This window comes from Somniosus microcephalus, chromosome 3 (genome assembly GCF_052327205.1).
Source record: "Somniosus microcephalus isolate GS21.2 chromosome 3, FLI_Smic_1.0, whole genome shotgun sequence".
Taxonomy (NCBI): Eukaryota; Metazoa; Chordata; class Chondrichthyes; order Squaliformes; family Somniosidae; genus Somniosus; species Somniosus microcephalus.
Window position 1 is genome coordinate 122414624 of NC_140989.1, and position 19328 is coordinate 122433951.

General features: G+C 44.0%; 1 protein-coding gene across 1 annotated transcript in view; it reads left to right on the forward strand.

The window, feature by feature from the left end:
• Positions 1 to 19328, forward strand: part of LOC147121354 (utrophin-like) — a 210784-nt gene that overhangs the window by 129173 nt on the left and 62283 nt on the right. The window contains exons 22-26 of the mRNA XM_085977745.1: positions 872 to 985; positions 6268 to 6423; positions 7331 to 7501; positions 9233 to 9415; positions 14253 to 14387. Of these exons, the coding sequence (XP_085833871.1) occupies positions 872 to 985; positions 6268 to 6423; positions 7331 to 7501; positions 9233 to 9415; positions 14253 to 14387 (759 nt within the window). The remainder of the gene's footprint in view (positions 1 to 871; positions 986 to 6267; positions 6424 to 7330; positions 7502 to 9232; positions 9416 to 14252; positions 14388 to 19328) is intronic.

Sequence of the window (19328 nt, forward strand, 5' to 3'; positions counted from 1 at the left end):
TTTCGGGTGTTTTACAGGTTTTTTGTAAGCGTTTTTAAAGATTTCTGTTTACTGAGACCTGCACTGTAATTTCTATATCTTTGTTTTTTTATGGTATCAGAATCTGTTACATTAAAAAAAAACTTCCACAGTTGCATTTTCTTAAACATGCTGTGGATAAATGATGGTTTGATGACTTCAAACTTTAATTGTCATAACATCAATAAGATAAAGAGGGGCTTAAAGAAGGAAGATGGTGTATGTTCCGTGTTTTCCTTGGGCACCGATTGTTTATGCTGATTTCCTCTTGTTTTACGCCAGCTTTTACGTTCTGGGTGTGCTAAAGTGATTCTCAGGAAATTTCGGTGTAAGTTGCCGTCAGCAAGATTGGCATAAAAATTGGCGTAAATTTCAGTGTTACCTTACCATAATGTGACCCAGGAAATTCCAGGCCCTTAAGCATGATTGGGGCAGTTGAGAGAGATGACTAAAGGCAAAGTTGAGTAGATAGGTTTTGAGAAGGCTCAACTGTAATGCTTCACATGACAAAAAACCTTTCCAAAACTCACCGTTAAGAGTCATGTGCGAATACCGCTTGCTTCAACATGGCACTAAAGGATGGTGGAACTCTCTCCGGCCAGCCTTCAGGAGAGGAAGGAACCAGAGAAATTAACAAGGGGGAAAATATAATTTTGGTTGGTAGTATTCCAAAGGCACATGAATTAATTCATATTCTCTCTGCCCCTGCCTCAACTTCCCACCCACCCTAGTGAGTACAATGGCAGTGGAAACTCTAATCTCCAAACCAGAAAATGCTTGTCTTGTCCTGGTTGACATGTGCATTTATTTTTGATTATCAGGACCATTTCTTTTCTCATTCTCTTCAATGTAGAAAAATGCAGATGCCATGGAAAAATGGATGGATCGTGCAGAGACCTTCTTGTCCAAGGAGACTGTCACATTAGGCAATCAAGAGGGGCTCCAGCGGCAGGTGGAACAGTGCACGGTAAGAACAGATTTGGCACTGGAATAAGCCTTTCAGAACAATAAATAGACGTTACAATGTGGAAACAGGCCATTCAACACAACCAGTCCATGTCGCTGTTTACTCTCCACGCGAGCATATAGTCCCAATCACATTTAGCCACCCTGTTCCCACATCCCTTCAAACCCTTTTCCTTTATCCACCTACCCAATCTAATCTTAAATGTTGACAGTTTCTTCTTCAACCACTAACCTTGGGAGTGAATTCCACAGTGCCTCAACTGTGTGTGAAGAAGTTTCTCCTGCCCTCTGTTCCAAATCTCTTGCATCCCTAAACCTCTCTGCCTCTCTACCTCTCTTTCCTCCTTTAAGAGGCTCTTTAAAACCTATCTCCACCTGCCCTAATATCTCTTTATGTGGCTCGGTGTCAAATTTTGTCTTATAATGCTTCTGTGAAGCACCGTGGGATGTTTTACTATGTTAAAGGTGCTATATAAGTACAAGTTGTTGTTGTTTAATCCTGTATCTGTGCCCCTTGTTCTTGACCAGTCTGCTTCTATCTATCCTGTCCCACCCTTTCAGAATTTTAAACACTTCTGTCATATTGCCCTATAATCTGTGGTGTTCTAATGATAAAAGACCCAATTTTTGAAGTCTTTCTTTGTACTTGTATTTCATTACAAGTCCAAAGATGTGCGGGTTAGGTTGATTGGCTATGATAAATTGACCCTTAGTGTTAGGGGGATTAAATACGTGGGGTTACAAGGATAGGGTGGGATATGTGTTGGTGTGGGGGTTACGGGGATCGGGTGGGATATGTGTCGGTGCAGGCTCGATGGGCCGAAATGGCCTCTATCTGCACTGTGGGGTTTCTGTGTGTGAACATCCCAGTGAACCTGTGCTGTACCCTCTCTGAAGCCTCAGTCTGGAACTCAATACTGTACGCAATACTCTGAGGTTAAATTAAAGTTTTATAAAGGCTCATCATCTCTTGGCTTTTGTATTCTATATGTCTTGTGATAAAACCTAGAATTCATCAGTTTTTTTTACAGCCTGAGGTGCGGCCTTTAACATCCTGTTGAACCTGTCTCCGCCGCCCCCCCCCCCCCCCCCAAAAAAAAAAATCTCTCTGCTCCCCCCACAGCACCGGCCTGTTTCCATTCACAGTATAATTCCTGCTCTTATTTTTGTCACAAAAATGCATCGTCTCACAATTACTGCCGTTAAATTCCATCTGTCCCTTTTTAGCCTACTCCCCCACCTTCTTATCCCTTAGCAGCTTCCTTTGATCTTCTAAAGAATTAACTATACCTCCTATTTTGGTGTCATATGCAAATTTGATACCACTCCCTCTGGATATATATCCAGTTCTGAACCTTGTGACACCACAAACAACTTACAGCCGTTCTGGAAAAACTGCTCTGAACACTCTCTTTTTCTCCCTTCTAACCAATTTTTAATCCAGTTTTACACCCTCCCCCTAATTCCATAGCCCTTAATCTTCTTTAGTAATCTTCATATGGTACCTTGTCAAAGGCTTTGCTAAAGCCCATACACCACATCCACTGCATTTCCCCCATCTACCTTGTCTGTTACATCCTCAAAGAATCCTGATGTTTCTCAAGCATGATCATCTCTTTTGAAATCCGTGCTGACTACTATTTTCTCTTCACCTCAGCTAGCTAGCTTGCTCACCTGTCTGAAATATGCTCTAATCCAATCTGGTTTTCTAGTTTTTGTACTCTCATTTTCTCTCTTTTTGTAAGAAGTCACACAACACCAGATTATAGTCCAACAGTTTTATTTGAAATCACAAGCTTTCGGGGCGCTGCTCCTTCGTCAGGTGAAGTGGAGAGATGCATAAAGACACAGCTTATATAGTCAGAGAATAATGCCAGATGATTACAGGTAATCTTTCTAACTGCCATTTATCACACCTCGGCAGAGAGATAATCACAGCAATCGAAGGTGTGAATGGTGTCCAAACAGATCAGTCAGGAAAGCATTACATCAAAGAACAATGAGGTGAGGTCACAAGGGGTCAAATGTTGCAGATGCTGGGGTCTGTATGAAGAACAAAAAACAGACAAAAAAACTTTTTTTTTGCTGGAAATCACAGCAGGTCCGGCCGCATCTGTGTCGAGAGAACAAGCCAATGATGACTCGTGTCTGGATGACCCTACGTCAGGTGGGGTTACATGTAGCGTGACATGAACCCAAGATCCCGGTTGAGGCCGTCCTCATGAGTGCGAAACTTGGCTATCAGTTTCTGCTCGACGATTTTGCGTTGTCGTGTGTCTCGAAGGCCGCCTTGGAGAATGCTTACCCAAAAATCGGAGGCTGAATGTCCTTGACTGCTGAAGTGTTCCCCGACTGTGAGGGAACACTCCTGCCTGGCGATTGTTGCGCGGTGTCCGTTCATCCGTTGTCGCAGTGTCTGCATGGCCTCGCCGATGCACCATGCTCCGGGGCATCCTTTCCTGCAACGTATGAGGTAGACAACGTTGGCTGAGTCACATGAGTATGTACCATGTACCTGGTGGGTGGTGTCCTCACGTGTGATGATGGTATCTGTGTTGATGATCTGGCATGTCTTGCAGAGGTTGCTGTGGCAGGGTTGTGTGGTGTCGTGGTCGCTGTTCTCCTGAAAGCTGGGTAATTTGCTGCAAACGATGGTCTGTTTGAGGTTAGGCGGCTGTTTGAAGGCGAGTAGTGGAGGCGTGGTGATGGCCTTAGCGAGGTGTTCATCATCATCGATGACATGTTGAAGGCTGCGAAGAACATGGCGTAGTTTCTCCGCTCCGGGGAAGTACTGGACGACGAAGGGTACTCTGTTGGTTGTGTCCCGTGTTTGTCTTCTGAGGAGGTCTATGCGATTTTTTGCTGTGGCACTTCACTACCGCAAGCCCACGGACAACCTCAGGATGTTCCACTTCTCCAACTTCCACCCTAACCACGTTAAAGAAGCCATCCCCTATGGACAAGCCCTGCGAATACACAGGATCTGCTCAGACGAGGAGGAACGCGATGGACACCTACAGACACTGAAAGACACCCTCGTAAGAACGGGATATGACGCTCGACTCGTCAATCGACAGTTCCAACGGGCCACAGCAAAAAATCGCATAGACCTCCTCAGAAGACAAACACGGGACACAACCAACAGAGTACCCTTCGTCGTCCAGTACTTCCCCGGAGCGGAGAAACTACGCCATGTTCTTCGCAGCCTTCAACATGTCATCGATGATGATGATGAACACCTCGCTAAGGCCATCCCCACGCCTCCACTACTCGCCTTCAAACAGCCGCCTAACCTCAAACAGACCATCGTTCGCAGCAAATTACCCAGCTTTCAGGAGAACAGCGACCACGACACCACACAACCCTGCCACGGCAACCTCTGCAAGACATGCCAGATCATCAACACAGATACCATCATCACACGTGAGGACACCACCCACCAGGTACATGGTACATACTCATGTGACTCGGCCAACGTTGTCTACCTCATACGTTGCAGGAAAGGATGCCCCGGAGCATGGTACATCGGCGAGGCCATGCAGACACTGCGACAACAGATGAACGGACACCGCACAACAATCGCCAGGCAGGAGTGTTCCCTCCCAGTCGGGGAACACTTCAGCAGTCAAGGACATTCAGCCTCCGATCTTCGGGTAAGCATTCTCCAAGGCGGCCTTCGAGACACACGACAACGCAAAATCGTAGAGCAGAAACTGATAGCCAAGTTCCGCACTCATGAGGACGGCCTCAACCGGGATCTTGGGTTCATGTCACGCTACATGTAACCCCACCTGACGTAGGGTCATCCAGACTCGAGTCGTCATTGGCTTGTTCTCTCGACACAGATGCGGCCGGACCTGCTGTGATTTCCAGCAAAAAAAATGTTTTTTTGTCTTTTTTGTTCTTCATACAGACCCCAGCATCTGCAACATTTGACCCCTTGTGACCCCACCTCATTGTTCTTTGATGTAATGTTTTCCTGACTGACCTGTTTGGACACCATTCACACCTTTGATCGCTGTGATTATCTCTCTGCTGAGGTGTGATAAATGGCAGTTAGAAAGATTACCTGTAATCATCTGGCATTATTCTCTGACTATATAAGCTGTGTCTTTATGCATCTCTCCACTTCACCTGACGAAGGAGCAGCACTCCGAAAGCTTGTGATTTCAAACAAAACTGTTGGACTATAACCTGGTGTTGTGTGACTTCTTACATTTGTCCAACCCAGTCCAACACCGGCATCTCCACACCATCTCTCTCTTTTTGGTTGGACCTTAAAGCTTATCGTATTGTGGTCACCAGCCACAATGTGCTCACACACAATTAGCACATCCACCTGATCTATTACTCATAACCAGATCCAACAACACTTCTGCCCTTGTAGACTGGCTAACGGAATGCTCGAGCAAGGAGTCCTATACACAGTTTAAGGAATTGCATTCCCTCTTTTCCATTTACTCCCTCTCTGTCATCTAATCAATAAGTGAATCATTAAAATCTCCCAGAGCAACAATTTTATTATTCCTACTCCTCTCTCTGATTTGCTCTTCCATTTCCTTCCAACAATTTGGAGGTCTGTAATGAACCCCATCTAATGTAATAAGACTTTTTAATAAAATCTTTGAGCTCCAACCATATTGACTCTGTCTGTGCCCATTCCTTGTCTACATCAACCTTCTCTATAGCTTGTATTCCCTCCCAACAATATTACCACTCCACCTCTTTTTTGTTTGTGGGACCCACAAAAAGTCAGGTCCTGGTGCACTCAAGCCTAGTATTTTGTCTCCTTCATATAGAGACACTCCAATGTAAAATAGCCTTAAGTGGAATTGTATGCACAGATTGTCCTTTCTCTTGGAAAATGCACTGTCTCATGAGTATGTGCGCATTGGTGGTTTAGAAGATTAAATTATTAGTGGCATCACAGTGTGTGACTGAGTGAATAGTGATTGCACACTTTGGCATCCAGCCATTCCATTAACTCTAAAAACACCAAATTACTCAGACTACTTAAAAAAAAACTTGCAGCAATTAGAGATTGTTTATTCTTGACTGTAATCTATTCTCCCAGACTCAACAAGCTGTACTTCAATTTGTAGAGATCAGGTTGGCTTGTTAGTATGTTTTGTCTGAGAACTGCCTGTAGTTATGTTACAAAGCATGAAGTGTTATTATACTATAGGTACAACAGCTTTTTACAGACATCCCTGTTTACTTCATGAGGGAAGCATTGAGTTGCTCAGTTCATTTTTATATTGACCTCTGTCTCTATATCTACAGAAATTTGTGAATGAAATTCAGAATATGCAGTCCAATTTGATATCAATGAATGAGATTCAGGAGTCACTGAAAAAGCAGTCAGTGCCAGACATCTCCAACTCTGTGGCATCTCGCATGGTTGACTGCCGCACGCGATGTGAAAAAGTGAGCAACCAGGTATGGAGTAAAGTTCCATGGTTTGTTATTCATGGTGTTCTCCAGTGTCTCAGAACAAGGCGTGGATAATGATGGAACCTTTGGGTCAGAACAAGAAACAGTGGAAGAAGTGGAGATCTGCTTGGTGCCTGAATCTCTCAGAATGTTCTTACTGGAAATGTAGAATGCTTACCTAAGTGTGAGCTAATCTAAACCATGAGAGCGAACCCATTTGCTAATTTTATTTTATGCAGTCTAGGCTTATGATTCCTCCTCTCCAATCTTGTTCCTCTCCTGTGCTGCACGTGCTGACTCCTGCTGGGCTATGGTTCACTTGGTACTAGCCGCCAACAGGACCTCGGTCAAAAGGCCTTTCTGGGGTCAGCCATGGCTCAGTGGGCAGCACTCTCGCCTCCGAGGCTGAAGGTCGTGGATTCAAGCCCCGATCCAGAGCCTTGAGCCCAGAATAATGTCTTGCCCACTGCGTCACCTGGAATTGTCCGCAGTAAGTGGCAATACACCTGGGATGACAGCATGTGTGTCTTGATGTTGTGTAAAGTGCAGGTGTGCTGTGGTAACTTGACCTACATTTTTCTAATTATATTCCAGTGTTTGTGGTTTTGAACTTTCCAGGGCTTTTACTGTTGGATATGAATCTCAAAACCTGCCCTGAATAAAACGCATAACCTATTAATTTCTATTTGCAGGACCCCTTCGTGGGTTAAACAAAAAATTTCAATTTTTTCTGAGCCCTTGATTAATGCTCCTCTTGTACAGTAATTTAAAAGGTGGCTCATTTTTCTTCCTTAACATGATTTTGATGCTGCAGAATTGGACTGCACTTTCTGTCGGGTTTCTTAGAGTTACAGACTCTGCTGTGTGTAATCACAAGGAAAGTCAAAGTCTTTTCATATTTCTGGTTTTGCAGATTATGTCTCAGCAGGCGAGATTGTCCGAGGGTCAGGAGAAGACATTGAACTTGAGGAAAGATCTTGTGGAGATGCGCGAGTGGACAACACAGGCTGAAGAGGAATATTTAGAGAGGGACTTTGAATATAAGTCACCCAGGGAGTTAGAGACTGCATTAGAAGAGATGAAGGTAAGATGTAATGTGCTCTCTCCAAAAATGATGAGGTGTGAGCAGAAGAATTCTTGTTGGAAATTTCTATATTGTAGTTGCTTAAGATCAGTTTTGATTTAGATAAAATCCAGAGCATTACAGACCAGCAAGGGTCAGTCTCGGGCCTGTGCTATTAGCAGATGTTGGGCAGGGCTGCAGTGAGAGAACTGGTCCAGTGTCCCTAGATCAATGCTCCTGAGTCAGAACATGATTGAATTCTTGAATGTGTGTGTGTGTGGACATTGGTTGAGAACAGGATTTCTCTCTCTGGTTGAATAAGTTGCTCTCTCTCTAGGCTTATTGAAGAATGGCCACTTTGGTGAGTATTAATGGCAACCGGTGCCTGTGGGATGGTACTCATAGTTGCAGCCAGCAAATTGGGAAAGCGGGGTGGGGTGGGTGGAAGTGTGGAAAGGATTATGTAACTGCTAAATGACTGGGTGACAGTGGTGTAGACTCTAGGATCTGGGTTAAAATACAGCCCAGACTAACGGGGTGAAAGTCTCCTTTCAGCTGGCTGTAAGGGTCCTAAATGAGAGTTTGTGCAATCTGAATTTAGTCCCTGGCAGCTGCTGGTCTGAATCACACAACTATCCACAATATCTCTCAAATTATGGATCTTGCTCAGAGAGGTCACAATGTTGGCTGGTGCGAGCAATTGAAGCACAAGACATTGCTGTAACAGGTATTTCTCTCGGGTTGGTGTTAAGGCACATTGTTGGGACAACGTAGAGGGAATTTTACTCTGTATCCAGCTGTGCAGTGCTTGATGCTGACACTGTGTGTCTGAAATGAGGGAATGTTGCACTCCCACCACTGACCTTGTGTTCAGCAATAAAAGGTGTTAAAACCCACTCTGGATAGTGTGGTGGGGAACACTTTGGGGCAGTAGTGTGCGTCACCGCAGAATGATGGGCCATCAATGTGATCCTTTACTGGATCTTCGGTGCATTGCTGCAGAAAGGCGCCAACTGAGAGGGCAGAGGAGTTGAAGAGAAAGTACTGCAGGTATTGGACCTTTCTTTTCATGTTTCCTATTGGTTCGAGTGCATTTGGGGCCATGCCATTTGATCTGGCCAGAGGAGGTGTTGGCCCAGGGGAAGGATGGTGAGAAAGTAGAGGGTAACATAGTTGCCACTCCCATTCCATCTCCACGCACACCCATAAGTAACTACTTTGCCCTCTCTGGGACGTCTGTCCACAAATGTTCTGTGTAGAATGTTACTGTATGTTACAAAACATGTAATGAGTTGAAAATGTTCTGTTAGCTGGGTTTTACACATTCAACTTATCTTCAACATTTTTGTGCTCACCAAGGTGAGGGATTTTAGTGCTGGGGTTTGGAACTTTTCCTATTTCAGGCACCTGAGCAATGCATTAAGCTTTCCCAGGTCAGGTACTGCACAGCCCACCACAGAGTACAACTCTCCCGACTCTGCCCTGACAATATGCTTGAGCCTCAGCCTGAGACTATGCCAGTGTGATCTGTTTTCCATTTTCCACGCCAGCTGTCCTATGGTCTGAGCGAGAGTGCCTACTTGTGCCAAATTGAGGACAGTTTTGTGCTGTAAGTTTTTTAATTCAGACATTGGCTGGTAGTATTACTAAGCCATTTCCACAGCTGCCAACCTGTGTAACTGGATAATATAAAGTAGAAATGGACCAGAACTGGCTTGCTCTTATTTTTAAGCAAGATTCTTTTTCCCACAGCGGGCAAAAGAGGAGGTGCTGCAGAAAGAAGTGCGAGTGAAGATTCTGAAAGACAACATAAACACAGTTATTAAGAAAGTGCCACCCAGTGATCAGGAACTGATGTCCAGGGACCTTCACACTGTGTTGGAGAATTACAAGAGGCTTTGTGATCGGATTGAACGAAAGTACCTGACTTTAAAGGTAAGGAATGGTGATTACATGTCTATTAAACAAAAGAAGGGGATGTTGTAGTGATGCCATGTATTAGTGTAGCTTGATAGGACACAAGTAATTCCCTGTTCTTGGTGAGACAGGTGCAGAGGTGCCCAGCGAAGGCAGGTAGGGAAAACTAGGAGAGTCAGCTTGAGCTGGACGTGCATCTCCTCGGGTTAAGTGGCATTAGTGAGGGGCTGGAGTGGGTTATCTCCTGTCGAGTGGAATTAGTGAGGGTTTTAAAAGAGGTGGCTACAGAGATAGAGGATGGATTGGTTTTGATCTTCCAGAAATCTCTTGATTCTAGAACGTCCCCACGGATTGGAAGGTAGCAAGTGTAACCCTGCTTTTCAAGAAAGGAGGGAAGAGAGAAAACGGAACTACAGACCAGTTAGCCTGTCGTCAGCAGTGGGGAAAATGCTAGAATCTATTATTAAGGGCGTGGTAACAGAGCACTTAGAAAATCATATGATTGGGCAGAGTCAACACAGATTTATGAAAAGGAAATCATGTTTGACAAATCTGTGTTTGAGGTTGTAACTAGCAGGGTAGATAAGGGGGTACCAGTGGATGTAGTGTATTTGGATTTTCAAAAAGCATTTGATAAGGTGCCACAAGTTATTGCACAAAATTAGGGCTTATGGGATTGGGGGTAATATATTAGCAAGGATTGAGGATTGATTAACGGACAGAAAACAGAGTAGGAATAAACGGGTCATTTTCAGGTTGGCAGGCTGTAACTAGTGGGCCACCGCAAGAATCCGTGCTTGGGCCTCAGCTATTTACAATCTATATCAATGAGGGGGACCAAGTGTAATGTATCCAAGTTTGCTGACGATACAAAACTAGTTTGGAAAGTAAGTTGTGAGGAGGACGCAAAGGGATATACAGGAAACTTTCTGGTATCCGGCACTGACGGGACCGAGTTGGTGCCGTCCCATCAAAACTGCCGTATAAACCAGCGCTAATGTTAAAACATACGGAGAGAAACAACAAACCCTGTTGCTTAGCAACAGCTTCAAAACAGTCGGCCGCAGCTTAAAAGCGGCTCTGTAGCTAAGCAACAGCTTCAGCTAGACGCTTGGGAGCCACGACTGGGGAAAAAAAAAAAGCAACGAGAAGTAAAAAAACTTATAGGAAACAGCTCCTGAATTTTGCCGGTAGATAGAGCTTTCACAGAATCACAGAAACCCCACAGTGCAGATAGAGGCCATTTCGGCCCATCGAGCCTGCACCGACACATATCCCACCCGATCCCCGTAACCCCTACATCAACACATATCCCACCCTATCCCCGTAACCCCACGTATTTAATCCCCCTAACACTAAGGGTCAATTTATCATAGCCAATCAACCTAACCCGCACATCTTTGGACTGTGGGAGGAAACCGGAGCACCCGGAGGAAACCCACGCAAACACGGGGAGAATGTGCAACCTCCACACAGACAGTCACCTGAGGCCGGATTCGAACCCGGGTCCCTGGCGCTGTGAGGCAACAGTGCTAACCACTATGCCACCGGACATTTAACCTCTGGTTAAACAAAAGTTTCCTGTAGACAGGTTAAGTGAGTGGGCAAGAACATGGCAGATGGAATATAATGTGGAGAAATGTGAAGTTATCCACTTGGGTAGGAAAAATAGAAAAGCAGAATATTTTTTAAATGTTGAGATTGGAAAATGTTGATATTCAGAGGGACCGGAGTGTTCTTGTACACGAATCACAGCAAGTTAACATCCAGGTACAGCAAGCAATTTGGAAAGCAAGTGGTATGTTCGCCTTTATTACAAAAGGATTGGAGTGTAAGAGTAAAGAAGCATTACTGCAATTATATAGAGCCTTGGTAAGACCACACCTGGAGTACTCTGTACAGTTTTGGTCTCCTTATCTAAGGGAGGTTATACTTGCCTTAGAGGGAGTGTAACGAAGGTTCACTAGACTGATTCCTGGGATGGGGGGACTGTCCTATGATGAGCAATTGAGTAGACTAGACCTATATAGTGTCAGCTGCGGTTCAGTTGGTAGCACACTCGCCTCTGAGTCAGAATGTTGTGGGTTCAAGTCCTACTCCAGGGACTTGAGCACATAAAAAAGCTAGGCTGACACTCCACTGCAGTGCTGAGGGAGTGCTGCACTGTCGGAGGTGCCGTCTTTCGGATGAGACGTTAAACCGAGGTCCTGTCTGCTCTCTCAAGTGGACATAAAAGATCCCATGGCACTATTTTGAAGAGCAGCAGGGGAGTTATCCCCGGTGTCCTGGCCAATATTTATCCCTCAACCAACATAACAAATACAGATTATCTGGTCATTATCACATTGATGTTTGTGGGACCTTGCTGTGCGCAAATTGGCTGCTGTGTTTCCTACATTACAACAGTGACTCCACTTCAAAAGTACTTCATTGGTTGTAAAGCGCTTTGAGATGTCCGGTGGTCGTGAAAGGTGCTATATAAATGCTGTTCTTTCTTTTGTTGTTTTGGTCGGTCGGTCGGAGAATGAGAGTTGCTCGCATTAAAACGTTCAAAATGCTTAAGGGGCTTGACATGGTAGATGCTGGGAGGATGTCTCCCCTGGCTGGGAAGTCTCGAACTAGGGGTCACAATCTCACAATAAGGGGCCAGCCATTTAGGACGGAGGTGAGGAGATATTTCTTCATTCAAAGGTTTGTGAGTCTTTGGAATTCTCTATCCTGGAGGGTTATGGATTGTCAGTCGTTGAGTATATTCAAGATGGATGTGGGGATAGTGCAGGAAAGTAGAGTTGAGGTAGAAGATCAGCCATGATCTTATTGAATGGTGGAGCAGGCTCGAAGGGCTAAATGACCTACTCCTGCTCCTATTTCTTATGTTCTAATGTAATGTTTTAAAGCTGATTCCCAAAGCCCAGACCTTGCACAGCTGGTTATTACCGAATGTAAACCTGCTCAGTAAGCCTTGTATCCAGAAAGATTTGAATGAAAAATACCACACTTGACTTCCTCACTGGATTGTGAATCCAACACTGGCTTTGGGGTTGCCCCTGCAGTGTGAGAACAGCTTTTCTGGAGCAGGTGGCACTGGCTCCAATAGAAAATGTAGCTTCAAAGGGGCGGGAAGCTCCAGTGCTGAAGTCATTTTGTTCTTTCTATTTCTAGATTTGGTTTTCCATTTGTTCAGCTTTGCATTTCTCCACGGTTAAATGATGTGTAAATTGTCTTCTAGAGAGTTCGTTATGTTGTGTTGCTGCACCTTCCTTCGCCACTGTTCCAAGCAGGCTCTGGCTTGAGAGTTGAAATCATTCAGATCTTTAGGTCTGCATGGCTCTGGCAGTAGAGGGCATTCTAATGCCCTCTTTGTTTGAGATGCCTCTCCGCAGTCACAGTCGGTAATATCAGTTTGGCTGTATCACCACTTCTGCATGAGGGCTCTGCAGCGGCCGACACCAGTCCTGAGGCGATTGAGACACAGCCAAGTAGGCCAAGCCTCACTGACTCCTGTTGGAAGAGATTCCTCTGGATCAAAAGTTAGTTAGTGTGGCATTGTCTACAGATCCTTCGACCAAGCATCTGGTCTACAGCTGTGGGGATTACATTCCAAGGGCAGGACGGCATGTAAGAAACTGCTCCTGGACTTTAGCCTCTTAGTTACTGGCTCGTGTTAAAAAAGTGGATGATGGGGATCACTTGTCTGCTTTGACCTTTCCACTCTTGAGGAAACTCGCCACCTTATGAAAGTTGGGGCAATACCAGCAAGCAAGTAAAGATCATCCACCTTCGTAGGTTACAGGCAACCAGGAATAGCTCTGCAGGCTACGTTGAAGACTGGATCCATCTTCTTGGCATGCGAGGAGCGTTCCCAGACTAGGCAGGCATATTCAGCTGCTGAATGGCACAGGGCAAGGGCAGTAGCTCGTAAGGTCCTTGAGTCAGTTCCCCATTTAGAGTTAGCCAACTTCCTTAAGATGCTCTAAAGCGCTTCACCTTGTTTATTCAACAAGGATGTGTCAGTGGGTTGGGTGTGGGGAGAAATTGAGTCTCGAGGCATAGTTGTATCTTCTATTTATAGTGAGAAACAATTCCAGTAACCCCAAGTAGACAGCAAGCAAACTGCAGGTGGCTCTAAGAGGAATGATGCATCGGAGCAACGTTTCTGTCATTCGGAAATGAAGATATTGAACATAAGAACATAAGTAGGAGTAGGCCAAGTAGGAGTAGGCCAATCGGCCCCTTGAGCCTGCTCCACAAATGAGGAATGAAAGGAATGATCTCCGTGAAAGGAGAGATATTCAAACATTTTTAGAGAGTCATAGTCTAAATTCCATAAAGCTAGTTTCCACTGCTGGTGGTAATTTGGAGGTGTGTTGGCAGTGGTTTTGTGATAATGTGATGCAAGATGGTGTTACCAATGACACATTAAAGTCTTTTCGTCCTGTTGAGCACTGATGGATGGGGACTGCCACTGTCCTTGGGCAAAGGGTGGATTGACGGACCTGCCAGCTAGTCACCTGTTTGCATTTCTCTTCCCTCTAATGGTGCTGCTGGTGGCAGGATCAGTTTGAGATTAGCCTTCTCTTTGCACAGGAGCAGTATTCTTATTTTCTTGGTGCCTTTCATAACAGATGTGGCAGAACCTCTGCTTAGTGAGTTCCATTCGCAGCTTCAGGGCTCAGCGAACTTCACCCCTGCCCCCCCCCCCCCCCCCCCCCCCCGGACTGACCTTCGCTCCCCTCCAGCACTTTCTGCTCATTGCACCCTGTCGGACAACATATCTGCTGTACTGGCCAGCTGAGCAGATGTTTTTTTCCTACTCTAACCAAAGCTTTCTGGTTTTTTTCCCCCTCTGCTACAGGAAGTATGGTCTTGCTGGTGTGAGTTGCTCCATTATTTAGACTTAGAAAACAACTGGTTAAAGAAACTGGAGGAGAAATTGTACACCACAGAGAATGTACCAGACAACACTGAAGCTGTTGGTGAGGTCCTTGAGGTAATGAGTTTATTAAAAATTCAAAGATGGAGCTTGAAAATGTAGCTGCCTTAAACTATATGCAAAAGTTTTCTAACTAGGCAAATAGGACAGTACAACTCTAGGGTAATGCATTTAGGCTGCATTTACACTGCAGTTGTGGCGTTGATGTGAACTAGTTTTGCTTCATACCAATTCTGCAGTTCTATATAAATGTCTCCTGAACCTGGATTCAGGGCCCAACCAGGTCTGGCAGTAGGCTGGCATGGACTGCTTCATTATTGGGGGGGGGGGGGAGCTTGGTGTCCTCTTGCTATCCTATACGCTATCAAGCACTCTGCTATCTCTCTGCATGTAATAAATGATATATAAATATGTTATTGTAGGGTTGTGCTTTTAGATCTCTGTAATAAAAACTTTCTCTGTAATAGGAACAGGAGTAGGACATTCAACCCCTCAAACCTGTTCTGCAATTCAACGAGATCATGGCTGATCTGTATGGAGTAGGACATTCAACCCCTCAAACCTGTTCTGCAATTCAACGAGATCATGGCTGATCTGTATCTTAAGTCAATCCACTTGCCTTGGCTCCATATCATTTTATACCCTTGTCTAGCAAAAATCTATCGAACTCAGATTTAAAATTATAAATTGAGTTAGCATCTACTGCTTTTTGTGGGAGAGTTTTCCACACTTCTACCACCCTTTGCGTGATGAAGTGTTTCCTAACTTCTCCCTTGGATGGGCTGGTTCTGATTTTAAGGTTGTCGTCCACCACCCCCCCCCCCCCCCACCAGTGGGAAAAGTTAACTCTACCCTATTAGTTCCTTTCAAAATCCTAAAAACTTCCAGCAAATCACCCTTCTATATTCCAGGGAATGCAAGCCTAATTTATGTAATCTCTCCTCATAATCTAACCCTTGGATCCCTAGTAACATTCTGGTGAATCTGCGCTGCATTCCTTCCAAGGCCAACATATCCTTTCTAAGGTGCGGAGCCCAGAACTGTACATGTACTCCAGATGTGGTCTAACCAGGGCTTTGTATAGCTGTAGCAAACTCCCTCCTCTTTATATTCTAGCCCTCTAGTTATGAAGGCTAACATTCCATTAGTTATTTTGTACCTGATTATTACATTTTAGTGATCTGTGTACATGGACCCCTAAATCTCTTTGGACCTCCACTGTTCCTATCTTCTCACCATTTAAATAATACTCTGATCTATCCTTTTCTGGTCCAAAATGGATGAACTCACACTTACCTGTGTTGAAATCCATCTGCCAGAGTTTCGACCACACACTTAATCTATCAATGTCTCTTTGTAATTTTATGCTCCCATCTACATTACTTACTATACCACCAATCTTTGTGTCATTGGCTAGCTTGGATATATGGTTCTCTATTGTGTTATCGAAGTCATTAATAAATATAGTGAATAATTGAGGTGCCAGCACAGATCCTTGTGGGACACCACTAGTCACTTCCTTCCAATTCGAGTACATACCCATTATCCCTACCCTCTGTCTTCTACTGCCTAACCAATCACCTAACCAGGTCAATAATTTGCCTTCAATTCCATGACCTTTAATTTTAGCTAACAGTCTTTTATGTGGAGCATTATTGATTGCCTTCTGGAAGTCCATATAAACTACATCCATAAGCATTCTTACTACTTTAGTTACTTCCTCAAAAAATTCATTAGGTTTGTTAGACATGACCTACCCTTTACAAATCCATGTTGGCTTTCTCTAATCAGCTCAAATTTCTCCAAGTGCGCAGTCACTCTGTCCTTAATTATAGATTCCAAAAACTTCCCCACAACAGATGTTAGACTAACAGGTCCATCATTTCCTGGTTTCTCTCTCTCACCTTTCTTAAATAATGGAGTTACATTTGCAATTTTCCAATCTAAAGGTACAATTCCTGAATCAAGAGGGCTTTGAAAGATTATGGCTAAAGCACCTTCAATTTCCTCACCTACTTCCTTTAAAACCCTGGGGTGGAAACCATCAGGTCCTGGGGATTTGTCAGACTTTAGTGCCATTATTTTTTTCTAATACTGATTTCTTGCTTATGTTACCTTTAGTGAGTTCCAGTCCTTGATTCATTTCCCTGGAATCTCAGGTATATTATCCTCTTCCTCTACTGCGAAGACTGGCACAAAGTCATTATTCAACAAGTCTGCCATTTCCTTATTTTCATTTGCAAGATTACCCCCATCTGTTTTTAAAGGGCCCACATTAGCTTTGGCTACCCTTTTTCTTCTAATATAATTGTAAAAACTTTTTGTTTTAATCTTGATATCCCTTGCAAGTTTCTTTTCGTATTCCTTTTTGCAGTTCTTACTGTCTTTCTTTTCTTCCTTTGCTGTTCTTTATATCTCTCCTAGTCCACTGGATCTACAATATTCTTTGCACTTTTATATGCCCTTTACATGAGTTTTATGTTCCGACTCGCATCAAGTCCCGTTCACCCATCACCCCTGTAGTTGTTGACCTACATTGGCTCCTGGTTAAGCAACGTCTCGATTTTAAAATTCTCATCCTTCTTTTCAAATCCCTCCATGGCCTCATCCCCCTCTATCTCTGTAACCTCCTCCAGCCCTACAATCCTCCGTGATATCTGCGCTCCTCCAAATCTGGCCTCTTGCGCATCCCCAATTTTAATCACTCCACTATTGGTGGCCGTGCCTTCAGCTGCCGAGGCCCTAAACTCTGAAATTCCCTCCCTAAACAACTTCACCTCTCTACCTCTCTTTTCTTCTTTAAGACACTCCTTAAAACCTACCTCTTTGATCTGTCTTAATATCTCCTTATGTGGCTCGGTGTCAAACTTTGTTTGATAACGCTCCTGTGAAGCGCCTTGGGACATTTTACTACATTAAAGGCGCTATATAAATAGAAGTTTTTGTTGCCTCTCACTTCTTTTGTTGACCATGGCTGTTTTATTTGCTAAGTAGAGTTCTTTCCCCTTAGGGGCATATACTGGTTCTGTATTAAAACTAAATTCTTTTTTGAACACCTCCCACTGTTCATCTGTGGTTTTACCCGATAACAGTTTTGCCCAGTTTGAAGTTGTCTGTCTCATCCTGTTAATATTAGCCTTGCCAAAATCTAAAACTTTAGTAATAACAACAAAGTGCTGGAAACACTCAGCAGGTCAGGCAGCATCGAAGAGAGGAGAAACAGAGTCAACGTTTCGGGTCGAACCCTTCGTCAGAACATCTAAAATTTTAGTAACTGTTAGGTTTGAAAAGGAGAAACTTAACATTGAATGCGATCATATTTTAATCACTGTTAGATAAATGTTCCTTACTCTTAGATTATTGACTTAAGTCTCGCTCATTACTAAATCTAGTCTGGCCTACCCTCTTGTTGGTTCTAGAACACATTGCTCCAGAAAACTATCTTGAATGCACTCAAGAAATTCACTACCTGTCTGAAATGAGTAACTCTGCTCTTCCCAATCTTTATGAAAATTAAAGTCTCCTGTTAAATCAACTTTACTTTTTATTACAAGCCTCCCCAATTTCTGAATTAATACATCCTGCCACTTCATTGCTGCTATCAGGAGGCCTGCAGACAACTTCCTTTACAGCCTTGTAATAAAACACTTTCTCTGTAATAAAACACTTCCTGTTGTGCTGTGTGCTTATAGTTTGTAGCAATAATGGAATGAGTTTTTAATCTTTATTAAAAAGGCTTGCTTGCAAGAAGAATAAACTGTACACTGTTAGAATAAAAACAAAGTGGATCGTCTCTTCACAAATGATGGACATTCCTGGGGTCAGACATCATTCATGTGTTATTGCAGTTTGCATCTTCTGAACTGTTTTCAGTGTGTCCTTGTAACACACTGCTAGCCTCATTATGTTCAGTATAATGGCATTTGAATGTGTGTTTGGAAAGAAACTCATTAACCTTTTCTGTTTCCAAATACAATAAAGCACAATACATTGTTAAATATAATTTGCCATGTAACCCCCTCACCTCCCCCCCCACTCCATCACATTCCAGCTGCTGCAGCTTTTAGGGTGTGTTTAACCAGTCTGAGACCTGCAGCTGCAGTTTGGATTGCAGCCAGTGAGACCCTGTTTACATTGCTTGGCCCCAAGTGACTGGAACCCCATCTGCCCTGCCCAGGAGAAGGCGCTCTGCACGCCTGGATGAACACTTGCGCAGAGCATTCTTCTAACAGTTCTAAATATAAATGTTTCAAAAGTGAGGAGGGACGAATCTCTGCTCTCGAACCACTTAAAGGCAGGTAGGGTAGGAAGTCTTCCCCCCCACCCCCCACCCCCCTGCAGCGCCTCGTAAAACCAAGAGCGATACCATACTGGATTTACACTCCATGCACTACCAAACCGAAGTGGTGTGAAGTATTCCCCCCCCACCGTTAAAGGGAGTCTCACTCCGCTTCACTCTGACTCTGGACTTAAACTGTCACGATAGCATCAATTTGGAGCAATTTGTACTCTAAATCACCACCAAACTGGCATTCTGAGTTTCATAATTGGAGAATTCATTACCGAGGGGTTTCACTCTTGGTTTTCATCCCTGATTTGTAAAAGCTGCCCCTACATTTTCCCTATTCTAATACCCCCAGCTTTGATTATACACTAATAATATTTTAACTTGGGGACGTTATACTGTTATGGACCATGTTCTTGAAAGAATATATTATATTTTGCACTTGGAGACTATCTGTTGTACCTGATGAGCTTTGTACAACAATGTGTTCTTCCCGCCATAGATAGTGGCAGGTTCTTCCCCGAATACACCCATTGTACTCAGTATGACGCACATAGATTTTGCAGTGGAGATACTTTGGCTGGTGGTGATATGGTTAAAAATACTGCATTCTTTAGATATGCTGGCACTTTAATTCACAAAGTTCAAGTTCCGTTTAGTATTTTTGGAAGCGTTTGCTGATTTGTCTCCAGCTAATAAGGTTCCCATGACCT